The sequence below is a fragment of the Callionymus lyra genome, chromosome 13, assembly GCF_982586985.1.
Source record: "Callionymus lyra chromosome 13, fCalLyr1.hap1.1, whole genome shotgun sequence".
Lineage (NCBI taxonomy): Eukaryota > Metazoa > Chordata > Actinopteri > Syngnathiformes > Callionymidae > Callionymus > Callionymus lyra.
The window spans coordinates 24,003,796-24,022,235 of NC_141830.1; the positions used below are offsets into that span (position 1 = coordinate 24,003,796).

The 18,440-nt window shown below is 43.8% G+C and overlaps 1 protein-coding gene across 2 annotated transcripts; it reads right to left on the bottom strand.

Moving 5' to 3' along the window:
* Nucleotides 1–429: 429 nt before the first annotated feature.
* On the bottom strand, nucleotides 430–17,615 carry reps1 (RALBP1 associated Eps domain containing 1). 2 transcript variants are annotated; one of them, XM_087806580.1, is made up of 19 exons: nucleotides 16,962–17,603; nucleotides 13,995–14,118; nucleotides 8,150–8,376; nucleotides 7,922–8,087; nucleotides 7,724–7,854; nucleotides 7,064–7,226; nucleotides 6,935–6,998; nucleotides 6,085–6,239; nucleotides 5,713–5,834; nucleotides 5,351–5,431; nucleotides 4,460–4,547; nucleotides 4,091–4,192; nucleotides 3,518–3,578; nucleotides 3,233–3,431; nucleotides 2,905–3,090; nucleotides 2,761–2,841; nucleotides 1,862–2,019; nucleotides 1,698–1,803; nucleotides 430–1,611 (listed from the first exon to the last, which is right to left on the bottom strand). In XM_087806580.1, exons 1-19 carry the CDS (start codon nucleotides 17,112–17,114, stop codon nucleotides 1,543–1,545), a joined length of 2,436 nt encoding a protein of 811 aa, XP_087662706.1. In that variant the 5' UTR covers nucleotides 17,115–17,603; the 3' UTR covers nucleotides 430–1,542. The 2 variants fall into 2 exon arrangements, with proteins under 2 accessions (XP_087662706.1, XP_087662707.1); XM_087806581.1 differs by lacking the exon at nucleotides 5,351–5,431 and having other exon boundaries at nucleotides 16,962–17,615.
* Between the last annotated feature and the right edge of the window lie 825 nt (nucleotides 17,616–18,440).

Consider the following 18,440-nt stretch of genomic DNA (forward strand, 5'->3'; position numbering starts at 1 on the left):
TAAATGAAAAATTCTACAATTTAAACAAGTAATTGTCACATTTAGATTTAAAATAATTCTTAAAAACATACATTTTAATAAAAGAATAATGAAACTTTTAACAAAGGAGATCTCCAGAGGAATCAATAAAGTTTATCTAATCTAAATAAAATTTGTGCAAAATATCCTGTTTAAAAGGAATTGGATGAAACTAAGTTAGTAAATCTGCGTGTTAAAAATACTTTACCAAGTCCTTTATGTAAAGGAAAATCTTATGTCGTGTTCTATATAAATGCATACACTAAATATAAAAACAAAATAAAACTATATAATATACAAAATACACTTTAAAATACGTTACTTTCAGATCATTTATAACCAACATCACAAACTCACCAAGTGACGTCGGAACACGTCGAGGACGTTGGAAAGAAGGCACTGAAGCCAGAGTTTAAAATATTGTGCCGTTTTTTATTTCTTGTGTAAAAATCACACACAGCTGCTAATGGATTCTGCGGAGCTTCAGTATGTCCATGCAGTCAACGTCTAGATCCCACAGCCAGGAGGAAGAATTAAATACCGTTACTTCTCGCCGTTAGTCAGTAGATAATGTACATCGGTCTGAAAGGGTCGACAGCTTTGTCTCTGGGGAGGGCTTGGGGACGGAGGCAGGGGGCGCAGTTGTGCTAGCGGATCTAAAAGTATCACACAGTGGCCACTAGAGGGAGTAAGGCTTCAGTAAAAGTAACGGAGGTGAAACAAACACTGGTTTCCAGATTGAAGTGAAGAATCACGTCTTAAAGCTTCTAATTTCACATGAAAGACAAAATGGTTCAAAGTGCATTCGGTCCTCAGAACAGTCCGGCGGACTTGTATCTGAAGGTACCAGACGAGAGAAAGGCATAAGAAAAAGAGACGCTCTGGAAGAACTGAGACGTTCAGACGGTTGCTACGATCGGAAGTGTCCGTGCGGATCTCCGTCCACACTTGCATAGTTCTGTTCTCCACTGGACCGCGAGTTCTTCATGAGTGGGTCGCTGTTCAAACCTTCCAGGAGGGAACGCCTTCTAAGACAGGGTAGGGGGGGTCGATCAGTCCATTTGGCTTTTTAGGTTCAACACACACTTGCACACACACACAGAGGACAGCGGGAAGGAGTCACGTGACCACAAGCGAAAGCAGTGTTGGCGCCTCCTGCAGGATTACGAGAGGAGTTTCACCAAACTCACGAAAAAAGACACCTGTTCATCGGCGACCCGTCCTCGTGGTGTCGGACAAAACACGTCTTCACACCAGGGCGTGACGGACTAATGTGTGGAAATTTAGGGCTTTTTCTTTCAGTAGCGATCATCGGATTCTTCTCAGGAGTTTGGCGTCACCATCTGCTGATGTCTCCACGACACAAACACACACACAGTCTTCAGTCACACGGGGACAAGTCTGCAGTCCTGACTCGAGTCAGCGCTCCTTCAATGGAAAAGTGCCTGGATGCGTCTGCACCCCCCCCGCAGGTTCTTCCAGATTGTGATTGGTTCCGAGTGTGTCGGGTGGAGAGCTGGAAGGTTAGAGGTGAGAGAACGGTCTGAGCTGCTCCAGCTGCACCTCCAGAGATATCCGCTCCTCCAGCAGGTCCTGCGAACACCAGAGCACAAGACTTAAACTTGAAACAAGTCTTAGGATTTGAACCCGGACCTCGTGACCCGGACGACTACGCTCACCTTCAGCTGCTGCTGCAGCTCACTGTTGAGTCGAGCCAACACCGTGTTCGTCTCCTTGTTCCTTCTGATTGACGCCTGAATAGACTTCTTGTCTTTCCCCACAGACCTGCAAAAACCCACAGTTGACACACTGGACAAACTCCCAGAAGTTCCGGCTCCAGTACCGTGGGATGGACGGCTGCGTGGCCAGAACCGTTGCGATCAGGTTGCACTTCTGCGGGCCGAGCTGCTGCTCCTCCTCTGGTCGCAACTCATCCTCGGATTTCAACCTGCGACGTATTGGCTTGGGAGGCGGGGCGAGCGGCCCGGACGCAGTCTTGGTCTGTAGAAGAAGACAAGATAGCTGATCTTAGCGGCAGTGACACCTGGTGGCCAAATGGTGAGGTGCAACATAAGTATAGAAGCTTGAAGCTATAGAAGCTTGTGTAACATGAGAGGTTAGCATTAGGGGTGTGTATTGATATGCATCACGCCACAGGCGCAACAATAACTAAGAGGGTATCATGATACTGTAGTCACAAGGATGTATTTGTAGTATTGTCGAGTACTTGACTCTGGTGTTGCAGAATTTACAGACCACGCGACTCTTGACGAAGTCGTAACTGCTTTCATTTGTTTTTTAAACCAAAAATATGTCCAAACATCAGTTTTAAAAGCTGCTGGAGTCGACTGTATCCTCTCGTCCTCAGTCAACCCCAGGATCTCACAAGATTTATTTGTTTTTCTCGAGCTGCAGTGGATGTAATAACTGCTGCCATTTATTAGCTGAAGGTTTTAATTAAAAAACTAAAAATTATGAAAAATTATTTGTAAATATATATATATATATATATATATATATATATACTGTATATATATATATAAAAAATGTATTTTATTTAATTCATTATTAAAATATAAACCATAAAATGAATAAAATATCAATTAAATATGATTTTAAAAAAAGATAGTTATACATTAATACAATAACACAATAATACATTAATGCTTCTGAATATACAGTATTGTGGGGAAAAAAAAACATTCCCAATATTTCAATGTATTGATATTTTCTTGGACATACCGAGTTAACGCTCGCTGCACTTCTGTCATCATCACTCTTCACAGTTCTCAAAGGTCCGGCGCCTTCAGGAGGCTTTTCTCCCTGAAGAGAGACAAGATGAGTTTAGCATAAGAGAAGAGTCCGGCGCTTCACGTAGTCACCCACCTGCCCTGGCTCGCTGGGTTTGTCCACCTCAGGAAGACTGGACGGCTGCTCTGATGCAGCGAAGGCCTGGAACTGACTGAAGTCCGCAAAGTTTGGCTGCTGTGGAATCTGCTGAGGGGACGTGGTGGTGCCTCCGCCCGGGGCTCCCTCCGTCTCGCTCCGGTGACCAGTGTGAGGCGCCGACGTCTGCAGGAGCCAAAGATTAAGTCAGACAGTCCAGAGGGTAAAACTAATGACATTCAGTTTCGACCAGCTAAAGATTGCTTAAGACATGAAACTGGTGTGTGTAAAACATTTTGGCCCCTAGAGTGAGTGACCGAGGTCTTACTTGGGTGGCCAGCGGGCGAGGAGGCACGGCGGGCGGGAACGCAACAGCAGAGGATTGAGCCTGGCCTGGTGCAGAGGCAGCGGCGAAGGTGCGATTCATGTCCAGGGACGAGGAGCGGGAATGCGAAGGGTGAGGGCGCGGGGGAGGAGGGGGCGGAGCCACCACCTTCAGAGCCTCCGGGGAGGCCCCGGACTGAGACCTGAGACAGATCAGAGACGTAAATTCAACTGCAGGAAGGAAAACATAGCCAGGACTCTACAGTATTTTGTGAACCATGATCCCAACCTCTGTCTTGTGATGGGCTCCTGGTCTGATGAGTACGAGTCGGAGCTGCTGTACCCGTCACCTTCAGGGACAAAACCAAACGGGTCAGTTGATTGGACGTGTTGGAATGACACGTTGACGTGGATCTGCGTGGCAATAAACTCTCAAGATAGTTTTTAATACATTTATAATAACACCATGTACCGGTGTTGGGGTCCCCGACCTTTTCTGCACCACAGATCGGTTTAATGTCGGCATTGTAAATCATATAGTTTGTTTTTCACTCAATTCCACTAGTTTACAGTTTTTTTTGGGAGTAAATGTAACTGAAACATGTCATGAATGTCAAAATGATCTCTCGAAGTTGGCATAACCAAATCTCTTTAGAGGACGTTGGTTGAGTTAGTCAGAAAAAAAGGCTCCGCTGATTAAAAAGCCTTTGAAAGACCTAGAAATAATGAACCAGGAGCTGATCAGTATTATGAAGATTGATGCTTCCATTAACCAATTAAAAAGGATAACACTGATTCGTGGGAAAGAAAAAAACAACACAAGTGCATCAGTTTCATTCTTCTTTCCGTCTTCTCGACTTACCGACAGAGTTGGCGGAGACGAACTTCATGGTGGCAGGAAGTTTGGTTTCTTCGGAGAGTTCCGGTGGTTTGGCGAGCAGCGGACTGGTCGGGTGGTTGTGGTCTGAAGATTATGAAAGTATTTTGAAATTAATGATTTTTTGAATGACTTAAAATTCCAATCGGTTTCTTTATTCAGTATATTTTGGAATTTTCAACATAAAAATAACAGAGCCCTAAGATTGGGTAAAAGTTCAATCAAGTAGCTCGTAACATTTTTCCTATTGTCTGGTGGCACTAGAATCCGTCTAGGAAATGACGTAGCCACACTTGTCCTTCCTTTGAAAACAGAAGTGACACCCACATTGAGGACGCTTGAGAAAAGTCTCACCACTGCCAGTTCTTTTCAACTCCATCTCCTGCATGTGGATCTTACTGGGCGTCATCCTGATGGGAACAGGGTGGACGATGGCAGTGTCCTGCAGACGTGGAGCAGACATGTGAGACGCTACAGAAGAGGGTAAACTTTCCAAGCAAGTCATCATAATTTCAAAATTGTGGAAATAACAGCAGGCCAGTCTGGACAAAACTACAGGATTCAAACTTTAAAACTGCTTTTTAAGATGTTGCGTGGACAAGTTAAAGCTTGTTTTGTTTAAACTCTAGTGTCTTTTCAAAAGCAATTTCAAACATACAAGAAGATATTTGTGGCAGAAATCAAAAAGTTGACATCACAGCTTTTATTTTTAAAGAAACTGAAGTCGACCAGTTTATCATTAAGATCACCTAAATAACAACAATAAATAAATTAAATCAACTCATTTCCCAAATACGGACCGAAAGAGAATATGAACAAACTGGAAATAGAAGCTTCAAAACTTGATCTGGGAATAATGGCTGTGTCCGCCAAACGTGTTCTAACACTTAATCCTTCATTTGATTATTCTAAAAGAAGGTCTTTAAACACGTTTCACACAAGAAAAATTGACAGTCGTGTTTACGCTAAACAGAGATATTACTTTTGGAATAAATATAACTGGTTCCACCGGACAGAGCAGTTAAACTCTCTAAACATCGACACTAGAGCAGCGTCACTGATCGTTGTGGTGGTTTTGTGCATCATGGACGAACCTCGTCAGAACAGAAAACAATCACGTCTAAAGAAACAAACCATGGATGGAGCCCATTAAAGCTTCATGCAGAGAGAGAGCGACAGAGAGTGCAGCGAAGGGTTAATATTCATCCATTAAAGGTGAAACATGCACACTAGTGATCGACTTACAGGGTCAGCTGGTGCAATGTTAGAGTCAAATTGGGTCAGAGTTTGAGAGCTGGAGGAGCGCTCGCTAAACGTCTCCCACTGCTGCAGGAGACAGACAGACAGCGAGAAACAAAAACAGAGACACGTCAGTCGGCCAAGTGCAGTGACATCACACATTTACATCATCAGTCCGCGGCCCACAGGAGTGAGAGGAAGGATACAAAAGTGCTGAATTAGCAGTAATGATGTTTGATAATGAAGAAGTTGGAAAGACGAGTCAACTTTAAAATACCCTGATTAAGTGCAGAGCAAAGCAAACAAGTCATTATACAAGTGTTTGTGTGTGTGTGTGTGTGTGTGTGTCTGTGTGTGTGTGTTTGAACCTCGTTAGTCTGGTTCATCTCTGGCCACGCCTGGTTCAGTGAAGGCATCGAGGGGGACTTGTTTGGGGTCACCTCCACCGGGGAGGTCGAGTAGCCCACCTCAGCGGCCGGCTCCGGGGCTTCTGGAAACACTTCAGTTGAAGATCAACAGTGTGTGTGTGGGGGTGTGTGTGTGTTTGTGTGTGTGTGTGTGTGTGTGTGTGTGTGTGTGTGTGTGTGTGTGTGTGTGTGTGTGTGTGTGTGTGTGTGTGTGTGTGTGTGTGTGTGTGTGTGTGTGTGTGTGTGTGTGTGTGTGTGTGTGTGTGTGTGTGTGTGTGTGTGTTTGTATGCGAGTAGGTCTGTGTCCACACTGGTTCATATGATGAGCCGCACCTGCCGAGTCGTCCAGGTCGATAAGCTTTGGCATCAAGCTCTCAGGAAGCTTCTCTGGAAGATCGTAACCGTTCTTCCTGGCGACCACCAGGTGAAAGGCAGCGCAGAATTCATCCAGTGTGAGCGCGCCGTCTTTGTCGAAGTCTGACAACTCCCTGTCGACAAAACAATCATTTAGGATGGAGTAAGAAGAGTAATGATGATGATAAATGAGAGGGATTAACTGCAGGCACGGTGGAACAAGTGGAGATGACTGTGACACCGAGTTTAGTCAGATTCAGAACTCCCTCTTGTATCGAAGGACCAGAGCATGCAGAGAAGTTTGGAGAGAAAGCGAGGGAGTATATGAGGTTTGGAGTTGAAGAAGAATCGATGAGGTTCAAGGGTGACAGTCGACATGAAGGAGCAAGTGGCGGATGCTTATGAAATGACGGTGGAAGACTGTGGTAACTCTGATAGGAACTGAAGAAAAATTTTCAGAGCAGATCATTTCTGAACACGACTTCAGTTAAAGTCAAAAGGTTCATTGACCAGGAATCAAACTTGTACTTGCATAAAAGCGTTGGTTAATCGTGTCCTTGAGTTTTATAAAGAATGCAACTACCAACTTGTATTAAGTCAGTTGAGATTACAACTTAGACACAGTTAGAAGCCAAGTAAATGAAGAAACTTCAACCAAGATGGAACTTAAGTACACCATCAAACAGTTACATAATCAACTCTAAAGTTCCAGTTTAAATACTTTCATCCACAGGGTTATATTTTGAAAACGGGTAGACAAATTAAAAGAGAACATAACGTCTGCGATGGTGATTATAATAACAATAATAAACACAGCAGAGAAACTCACCAAATGTGTGACAGCTCTAGTATTGGTAGTTTGGATTTGGTGAAGAACTCTTTCGCAGCTGAACCTGCAGCAGAGGATTAAGCTTTGAGAACGAGCCTGGAAAAACTGCGAGGCCGTCGACGTCCGTACCGGGTATGAAACCAGTGAGGTCCGGCTGGATGGTTTTGAACTGGTTGATGTAATACTGCCTCTGCTCGTCGGTGATCCTCCACGGGTCGTCGTAGGCACTGGACTGACGCTGGATCTCGTTTGCGGTTGCTGCGGAGGCCACGGTTCGTATTGTTGTGCTTTCCTGATGAAATCAACAACGTTAAAGATCCAAAGGTGCCTTAATTGTCTCACATGATAAGCTTAAAGAGACTAACAAATATAGAGTTGTGTTCAGGACCTGCTGCACTTTTACCCAAATATAAAAGAAAAATAAGTATATTCATCTGCATTTACGTCAGACAAGCAAACTGTTAATATAACTTTTCATTTTCTCTTATTTGAGTGAATTTAAATGTATATATATGTATATATATGTATACATATATATATATATATATATATATATATGTTTGTCTATAGGTCTCTTAAGCTCATTTGAAAAAAATGACAAAAATTGATAAAAAATGAATGAATAAAATTAAACTTTATTAGAGTCGTTTTTAATATCCTTTGGTATGTCATTCTTTTCATGCCTTGACGGCCCCTCACAGCCGTCGTGTATCGTGGAACCCTAGCAAATGTAATCGCCATCATCCCTGACCGAGTCCAACATTGGATTGCCGTGTCAGCGAGCCTGACCTGAACTGACGAGGGGTGCATCCCTGGGACCGTGCTTGAAGGAGGCGTGTCTGCTGTGAAACTGACCCAACTCTCCTGACCAGGAAGAGGAGGCGAGCGTGACGGCCACATCCCGTCTGCGGACACTGGAGCTGGGAGGAAACAGGAGTTATTGCTGATGTCGACGAGCCTGGAGACAGCTGGAGCCTGAAGATCTACCAGTCTGTGCTTCTCTGAACTGCGTCCACACGACTCCGGGCGGAGCCACCGCCGGCTGTCGCTCCACATTACCACCGCTGTGTTGCCGCTTGTGTTTCCTCCACGAGTGAGGAGAAGTGGGGGGGGACTGGTGAGGGGAGACCACCGGGGAGGTGGGCTCTGGCGGCTGAAACAAAGGCACATTTTAACCTCGGCTTCACTGCCCCGTGTGGAGAGTTTCCAACAGACCTGCGCGTCTATGCTGGGGGCCGGCTGGACCATCTCGTGGACTGGGAGAGTGCTGGACACCGAAGTGCCTTTCTTGTTCTGGTGAACGCGGCCTGGTGGCCTGGGGATGACACCAGTGGCAGACACCGGGTACATCCCTTGACCGTCTGGGTCCTGGTAGAGGGCCGTGTGTCGTGCTTCCGATTCGTTCTTCCCGACGACGAACCTTGGAAGCGGCAAATCTTTGACTGCAGCCAAACGAGACAGTCAAAGGAGAACAGGTTATAGACTTCAGACCATTTTAAGATCCTGCATTTGAGCACTTGATCTACAAGACGTTGAGTGTAACATCAAGAGAAGAACTGTGTAATGGAAAGAATATGGCGATATGATGAGTATCATGATAAAGGGCCAGCAATACAATATATTGAGATATTATAGGATCAAGTATATTTGTAGTATTGTTGAGTATTTGACTCTGGTGTTACAGAAGTTACAGATCACATGACTCTTGATGAAGTCGTTACTGCCTTAATATGTCTATATATATTCTTTATTGCAATATAAACCTTAACGGACATATGATTCAAATTAAATATTATATTACAGCCAGAAAAAGAAATCAATACATTGCTCTTCAATATTAATACAGTATTTTAACAAACAATATATTTTCAAATGTATGAATATTTTCTTACATCACTCATCATTAGGTTCCTCAGTATAATAAACCAACATCTGTATACATTTGCTACCAGATATGGGTGGTAGACAATAGAAAAATTGTATAGATTAAGAGAGCTTTTGCTTCTGAAAGTGCAACTTCTCCAGGCTGGTCACAGAAGATCCATCTTGTGGCAGCACTTGTGCCGACTCCTCTGTGAGGAAAACGAATCATGTGTTCTCTCCCGGACCTCTGTAGTCCAGCTCAGAAAGCTAAACGAATCATCTCCAGCAAATAGATTACAACTCTCTAAATCAACCTTCACTGTCACGCGGAACACAGTGGACGCCAGAGAGAGGAAGTCTGCTCTTCCTACCGAGTTTGATCGTGTTATGAAACCATGTGTTGTCATGATGTATCACACGAAGGAGAGAAGCTTCACAATCTAGATTTATTCTCTAAAAAGAGTCGAGAGAAGTCAACAACAGGAGCCACTTGATGGTAAAAACAGTCTGGATTAATATATTATTCGTTAATGACAAATATTTACTTTGAAACTTTTAATAAATGAATGAAAATCAGAACAAGTTAAGAAGTGCTGCAAACCCACTGAGGCTCTTCTCCAAGAGTCAGCAAACGAAACATTTGCCAAGTTGCCAGCCAAGTAAAAGACGCTATGAAAACGGCTTCGTTTTGGTCCCTGATGCTTCTGTGATACCTTGAAAAGAGGCAAATATGCTTGTTCTGCCCCTGGCATTGAAAGTGTATGTTGTTCTTAACGTGTGTGGGATACGTGTCTGTACCTTTAAGAGGGCATGCTATAAGGGAGGGGCTGCTAGTTAGGTGACAGGAAGTCACCTGCACGTTATTCACGTAGAGAGAGCATGCAGGAACAACAGTTTGATCAGCTCTTCCATTAAGATTTAGTTCTTCATCTTCTTGTTTGTTAAAGCAACGTCTGTAAGTATTATCTTTATTTTCCATGTGTTGGATTATAGATTTACCGTTGTATGCTTACTGTTTAGCTTTATTAATACCTGTCTTATGTTTGTCCTGTCTTTACAGTTTCACAAAATTACCATTAAACTACATGAGTAATCTTCAACACGCTGGAGTTTTTTGGGAAACGTTTAGCTGATTGGAGAGTTAGCTTGCTAGGCTAGCGAGCCCAATACAGTGAAAAGACGGCAACACAGCTAACAAGATAGTCGAAGACAGCCATCTTACAGAGCTAAATCGCTAAGCGGCTAACGGAAAGAAATCCACCCAGCCTGCAAACCATCCTACGGAGCTAAATTGCTAAGCGGCTAACGGAAAGACATCCATACAGCCTGTACACCTTCATACCTGTTGCTGGTATTAAAAACGCACCGTCATTATGTCAGCAGCTAACGGTAAAAACAAAGAAAATGGAGATAATAATTCCGTGAGCTCTCGCTCTTCCAGTACATCGTCCAGCTCAAAGATGTCTATGGCTGTGGCCATGGCCAAAGCAAAAGCTGAAGCAGCGCAAGCTAGAGCGGCACATTCAAAAAAGGAAATTGAATTAAAGGTAGAGCAAGCACGTATTAACGCCACTCTTGATGCATTAAACGAAGAGAAAGAAAAAGATGCTGCCATGGCAGAGGCTGATTCTCTGATGGCTTATTTGAGAGAATAGGGTTTCGAAACGGTCAGTGAGGCTTCCAGTAAAGTATAAAAAAAAAAGCAAAGAAGAGCGTACTGCTGCTTACGTGACAGAGCAAGCCAGTATGACTGCAGTTAATTTGCCAGCTAATATAAATGGTAACAATCTCACATTGCCATCCCCTGTACATCAGCCTGTCTATGGAACGCCCTGTGGAGTTGGATGCGACCACTCTCAAACCACCAATGCCCTCGCTAAATATCTGGCCCGCAGCCGTCTTGTGACATCAGGACTTACCGTATACGATGAACAGCCAATGAACTACTGGTCATGGAAGACGTCTTTCCATAGTGCTATTGACAACCTGGACCTGTCTGCTGGAGAACAGCTCAACCTCCTTACCAAGCATCTCGGAAAAGAGCCAGCAGAACAGGTTAAACGGATTAAATCGGTCAATATCAAACATCCGCCTACTGGATTGACTATGGCATGGGAGCGGCTCGACGAGCTATACGGCGCTCCGGAGGCCGTCGAACAGGCCCTCTTTGGTAAACTGGAAAGCTTCCCCAAAATCACAACAAAGGATCCACAGAGACTTCACGATCTAGCAGATCTGTTGTCAGAGCTAGAAGCAGCTAAACAAGATAGCTACTTCACCGGCCTTGCATACTTGGACACTTCAAGAGGAGTCAATCCTATAATCGAGAAACTCCCACACAACATTCAGGAAAGGTGGATCTACTTTGGATCACAATACAAACGTGACCATTTAGTCAGTTTCCCTCCTTTCTCTGTGTTTGTAGACTTCATTCGCAAAGAGGCTAAAGCTCGTACAGACCCAAGCTTCAACCTCTTCATACAGGTTCCAGCAGAGAAAAAGGACAAGTGGGAGAGGCCTATGAAGGCGCCTGTATATGTTCACAAGACCCAAGTCTCTTCAGTGGACAAGCCTGAGTCAATAGTAGGTAACAAACCAGCAGACCCAAGCAAACACTGCCCCCTACATGGAAAGCCCCACCCCCTGGGGAGATGCAGAGGCTTTCGAGAAAAGAGTTTAGAGGAACGCTACTCAAAGAACATTACATCTGCTTTCGCTGTTGCTCTTCCACAGAGCATCTCGCCAGGAACTGCTCTGCCGATGTCAAATGTATGAAATGTGAAAGCACCAACCACACGACAGCACTACACCCTGGACCAGCAACCTGGAAGTCCAAGTCGTCCCCTCCCGTGTCAGAGCATTGCGGGGAGGAGGACAAAGCGGAGGACCAGGAGGTCACTTCAAAGTGCACACAAGTGTGTGGCGAAGGATTAAGTGCGAGAGCCTGTGCTAAGATCTGTCTTGTCAGCGTGTACCCCACTGGACACAAACAGGAGTCCAAGAAAATGTACGCAATACTCGATGAGCAAAGTAACCGCTCCCTTGCACGGTCAGAGTTCTTTGATGTCTTTAAGATCTCTGGGTGCTCCTACGCATACACTCTCAAGACATGTGCAGGGCTTAAAGAGACAGCGGGGAGAAGAGCCATCGGTTACACTATCGAGTCACTGGATAAGAAACTTAGCTTTCCTCTACCTACGCTCCTCGAATGCAACGAGGTCCCTGATAATCGAGCTGAGATACCTACCCCGGACGCAGCACGCCAGCATACTCACCTGAAACGCATTGCAGATGAAATACCACCTCTCGATCCTCATGCTAATGTACTCCTCCTTCTGGGTAGAGACATCCTGAGGTTACACAAGGTCAGGGATCAGATTAATGGTCCAAGCAATGCACCCTTTGCCCAAAGACTGGACCTAGGGTGGGTCGTCATCGGCGACGTTTGCCTTGGAGGCGCACACAGACCACCACAGGTGAACAGCTATAAAACATCCTTCCTGGAGAACGGTCGTGCTACCCATCTACAGCCATGCAACAACCAAATCAAAGTGAAAGAGGTCTTCAGTCAAGCACCTACATATCAAAACCATCCAGTACCTACCTTCACATACAGCTCAGGGAAGCTAGCAGAAGACAGCTTAGGCCAAGCCATCTTCACTCGTACTGCCGATGATCACAGACTTGCACCTTCCATGGAGGATCTAGAGTTCCTTCACATCATGGATGCCGAGTTCCACCAAGACAGCTCCAAAAGCTGGGTCGCACCTCTGCCTTTCCGATCGCCAAGACAACGGCTGCCCAACAACAGGAGACAAGCGCATGACCGCCTCCTCTCGCTCCGCCGCACCCTAGAAAAACGGCCGCAAATGAAGGCCCACTTTCTAGAGTTCATGCAGAACATGCTTAGCAGAGGACATACAGAGATCGCTCCACCCCTGACAGTTGCACCCGTCTCTGTTCACGGAAAGTTGATACTCAGAGATCTCACCACGCAGGCAGAGGATTGGGACTCACCACTCCCAAAACACATGGAGATTGAGTGGACAAGATGGAAAGAGTCGCTTCAGGACTTACAGGACCTCCAGATACCTCGTCCGTACACGTCGCTCTCTACCGCAGGTGCACAAGTAAGAGAACTCTGTGTTTTTGCAGATGCATCCGTGAAAGCCATCGCAGCTGTGGCCTACATTAAGGTGACCAGCCAAGGAAACCAACCCGAGGTTGGCTTTGTCTTTGGGAAGGCAAAGCTGGCGCCTCAGCCTGACCTAACTATCCCAAGGCTAGAACTGTGCGCTGCTGTACTTGCTGTGGAGATAGCCGAGTTGATAGTTGAAGAGATGAATGGCCCATGGGCATCCTTACCAAGACCTTTCCAGGAGAAGATGGACTGGTTCGGAAAGTCGAAGTGGAAGTCATCAAAGGTGGAACCAAGAAGACTTTCTTTCGCCCTGTTACAGAAGTTGTTCTGCTTCTGTCTACAAAGACTTATTCTGTTAATTAATGTGGAGTCTTGTAAGACCCCAAGCGGGGAGTGTTCTGCCCCTGGCATTGAAAGTGTATGTTGTTCTTAACGTGTGTGGGATACGTGTCTGTACCTTTAAGAGGGAATGCTATAAGGGAGGGGCTGCTAGTTAGGTGACCGGAAGTCACCTGCACGTTATTCACGTAGAGAGAGCATGCTGGAACAACAGTTTGATCAGCTCTTCCATTAAGATTTAGTTCTTGATCTTCTTGTTTGTTAAAGCAACGTCTGTAAGTATTATCTTTATTTTCCATGTGTTGGATTATAGATTTACCGTTGTATGCTTACTGTTTAGCTTTATTAATACCTGTCTTATGTTTGTACTGTCTTTACAGTTTCACGAAATTACCATTAAACTACATGAGTAATCTTCAACACGCTGTGGAGTTTTTTGGGAAACGTTTAGCTGATTGGAGAGTTAGCTTGCTAGGCTAGCGAGCCCATTACAATGCTTCTCGGTTCAAATGTCCTAAGCATCGCTGATCACATGTTGTTAGAATTGATTTCTGACTTAATAAATCACACTGTAATGGTATTAATTTGAATCAACAGTTTGAGGACAACATCATGGATCAGAGCACACAAGGTTCTTGGCCTAGATTTCAAGTCTAAATCAAGGAGAATATATACCTTCCCGTGAAATAAAGGTGTTTTATTGCTCGATGCACTCACCAGAGTTGAGGCTCTCCACCCGCAGGGGCAGCCCCGACTGAGCGATGGCGATGAGCTTCAGAGCGATGTAGAACTGGCTCCTTCCAAAGTGACCCAGTCTGGTGGCTCCACACAGCTCCGTGATCTGACAAACAAAACAATGTCAGCGAGTCGTTTACAGGTGAATTAGTCGCAGCGTCATAGTCAGTGGTAACGGTAAATTAAAGGATGAAAGAAAATGGAACATTCTTTTTTGTTTGTGTACTAAAGCTTTCTGCACTCAAGCTTAAGAGCTGTTTTACATTTTTACCCTTTCTGGACCCTTTTGCGCCGTGTAATTAAACTTATTTTAGCAACTGAACTACACTAAATAGCCTCATCGCGCTAATAGCTTCTTGAGAAACATTAAAAGTGTTTAAACCGTTTCCCTTCTTTCGGATGATAAAATAAACAATGCTTATATTAAATCTAAATAAATGGCAATTTAAGGTACTAATGCACAGTCGTGGTCTATAAACAGTTGCCATTAGGGGTGTGTATTAGCAAGAACCTTGTGTTACAATACACATCGCGATACGGGGATAAATTGCAATAGATTGCGATACATTCGATACCGTGGGAACAAGGATTTATTTGTCATATTGTCCAAGTACTTTCTCTAGTGTTGCAAAATGTAGAGACCGCATGGCTCTTGATGTAGTGATAACTACTTTCATCTCTCAAATCAGCTTTAAAGGTGCTCGCTTCAAATGTATCCTCTCGTCCTCAGTCATCCCAGCAATTTCTGAGGATTAAAAAGTTCCTTTCATAATGGGGCGAAAGTTTCATTTCAACCCATGAACACGGCTTGAATATATGTCAATTGAAAATTAAAAAAAAAATCATTATTTTACTTTACCCACATTGAATTGAACTATAAACCATAAAAGCAATTTGGTAACACATAAAATATGAAATGAAAGAAAAATAAATCAAAATGAATACAGGAATAGACATTTTCTAACGCTCACAGTTTAAAACTTTCCATGTATGAATATTACATATATAATATTTAATGCGTTTATGCCCTTGAACCCAACAAACCTGGCGGCGAGTACGTGAAAGGTGAAGCAAATGTAACTACTTAAACAACTTTATTTCTTGTTAGAATAAGATTGATTGAATCTTAGAGAATCTACTCTTGTAAAAGCAGAGATAACATGGAACCACAGAGTACATGTGAAGCAACGACTGCTGATAAAGGACTATTTTGGGGCGTGTGTGTGGACCCAGTGGCTACACTCGGATGGTTACAACATGACACAGCTGTGTTTCTCCCACACACAGACAAACACATCGAGCTCAGTTTGGAGAAGGAACAGAGATTCTTTCTTCTCCTCAACAGCTCCTCTGTTCTTCACCTTGAAAAGGATGCTGACTCACAATGGCTGCTGGCCGAGAAGCCCCGCGTCACAAGAGCGAGCGTCTGCTGCTCAGAGTGGAAGCCGAGGGCAAGCCGGGGTGACATTTAAAAAAAAAAAAATAATAATAATGACAGTCTTGGACATGTATCATTATTCTTTAGAGCGGTAGACAGGTAACATGAGCGGTCATTTGGTGAAGTAGCATTATCTGGATAACAGGAGTGTCATCATTATTGAAGAAATATAAATCAATATAGGTGTGTCACGACCACGACTTCAAACTAAGGAAGAGCTACCTTAGGGGGTTATTTGAGCTTTTTGGAAGCGCTTCCTAATTGTAGTCTTTGCTTTAAAGCGTAACTTCAGATGTGTTAGACCTTCAAGGAGTAACTGGATCATGTAGATATCAGTGAAGTCATTCTTTCACCAACATCATTTGGGCATTTTCAAACCCATGCCAACATCTGAGGTCAATCCTCTGACCAGGAAGCAAAGTTTACATTTCAGTTTCCACTTTTATTCAAGTCATACAACAAAGTTCATACTGATCATTGTGAACTGTGTGTCATTTATCAAGTTGGACCTTTTGTTGACCTTTGAACCAAAGTTAAAGTTAAACCAAAGTTTTTAAATGAAGACGATAAACACTATAACATGTGGAGGGTTTACATTGTTGTTGTTCTTTTAACATTATAAGCTTCTCCGTTGCAAGAATATATTTGTGCATTTATCATCTTAAAGCCTTATTTTAGAATACATCGACTTAACTTGTGTGAGGTCTGAATAGAACTGTCAAACGGTCATGAAGTAAATTGATTAAACATGTACAGTCATTGTGGCACAGCGTTTGGCATCTTGGCTTAAAGAAATTGAAAACAATTCGGCACCAGTTGGACAAGCTCGACTTCAAACCTTTATGCAATAACAAACATGTCTGTCCACATACATGTAATTCAACAGAACGTTTTGTGTCAACTCAAAGTGACAAGATTTAGATTTACTTAGATTAAACTCACTTAACAATCAATGTCATTTAGGTTTAGGTCGTTTTCTATAGTTTATACTTGCCTTACAATCGATACTTTTGTTAAACTGGATCAGTCCAACCAAACTATACATTTGATGCAACCCTAAAACAGTCGCACTTGATATGACGTCAGATTCTGCCCCTGGGTCTTGAGTTTATCAAATAGAAATGACTTGGAAAATAGAGAGAACTAGATTGTGTGTTGTAGACACTTGTGCTCAGGTGCTGTCTGCAGATCAATCCATCAGTGGACCTGGTGACGTTCATCCTCTTTTCTTTTTTTTTTTTACAACGATCAAGATCGATCCAGCAACTGCTGGATGACTGTTGAGAGTCAGTCTCGTCACAGACCCACCATGATGGCTGCCTACTGGTATCTGGAGCTCACCGACTGTTGTTTTGCTCGTGACCACTGGAGCTAATGTTAGCCAGAAGAAGGTGTGTCTGCAGCTGCTAACAACTCCAGCTAACTGCCCGTGACAGCTGACAGCACCACAAGTTGGGCCATCACTCACAAGCACGAACAGAACACGGGGGTCTCCTCGGGACACATCTTACCTGCAGGACCACCTCGCTGGGGAGCTGGGCCGCCCGGAAAAGGTCAATAACTCTCCCGTACGAGGCTACTTTCTTGGTGTTGTCCGTGTCGCAGTAGGCGAACAAGTCCGAGTAGTATTTCTGCTCGACATCGCTCAGCGTCAGACTCTCCATCCTTCAGGGAACAAAAAAGGGTTCGGGCCCGGGTGTCCGAAGACTGGATCCCCAAAAAAAAAGAAAAAAAAAGGGCGAGACTTCAGGAACTTAGCTAGCAGCGTCAGAGCTAACGGTGACGTTAGCAGCAGTCAGGTCCAGCAGCCCGGTCTCAGTTATAGACGTGCGAAGTATCCGTGGAAAGACGAATCCGAACAACATTTAAAGACACTTTTACGGGAGTTGGTGACGAAGTTAACTTGTGGGCCAACAGCTGGAGGTTCCGCGGCGAGCTAACAGCTACCTCCGAGCAAAGTCACCGGTTATTTCACCGCCGGAAGAGCCGCGCGTCAGTGTGCGGGTAGAACGCGTATTTGGGGCTGTTGCACGAGGCCAGGTTATGTTGGGGAGTCTCGCCGGAGACTAATTCCTCGGCGGGGCCTTTAGAAGTAAAGTTTGAGGATTTTCTGGTTCCTTCCTCTCCAGCTCACAGCCGCCATTCCTGCCAGCGCTGTCAAGCTTCACACCGGGGAAGTCCAACTTCCGGTCTTGCCTTTAAGAATAAAGCTAAAACTGCCAAAATTATAAGGCAAAGGATTGGTCTGATCACTCCCCACATTAAGAATGTAAGTCATATAAATAACCTGCCCGGTGCTCTCAATATTATGAAAACTTCTAAAATACTTGACCGTTTATACACATTTGCAGCTGGATCGTGTACCATTACGGCCATATAACTCAACGTGATTCTGTATCTTGTTATTAATCTTGAATTATTACATAATGTATTTATTTACTTCAACATCATTATTATTTGTGTTATTATTATTATTAGTTTTATTTTCTACATTCCCTGTCTAGTGGCGAAGATACATCCGGTACGTCTTTCAATAACATTTTCTAAAAGAAAAACAAATAGATCTATTAAAATAATTACAGAAAAACCTAGCTTGGAATGAGGTATGATACACATAGTTACACTTAATACGATAGGTCTATAGGACCTATAATTGTTAAAAATGTTTAGAATAGTATTATTATAATATAACGAGGAATCCCGTTGTGACGAACTTCCGGTTTGGTCTTCAGTTTAAAAAATGATAAAAATGTTTAATTAAATCAAAAAACAATAATTTTTTTACCATCAACATAATTCTGGAGTTGATTTGGACGTTTTAAAACAGTGTTTTAACAAAAAAAGTGCCAAAGGGAGAACGGGAAAGAAAGAGGTGGCTGGATATACACGAGATGATCGGAGGAAAGATTTAAATAGACGTTTTCAGTTATCATAAAACATTTGTGATGAAGATGATGTGATAGTGAGGTGAGGACTCGAGGTTCGACTCA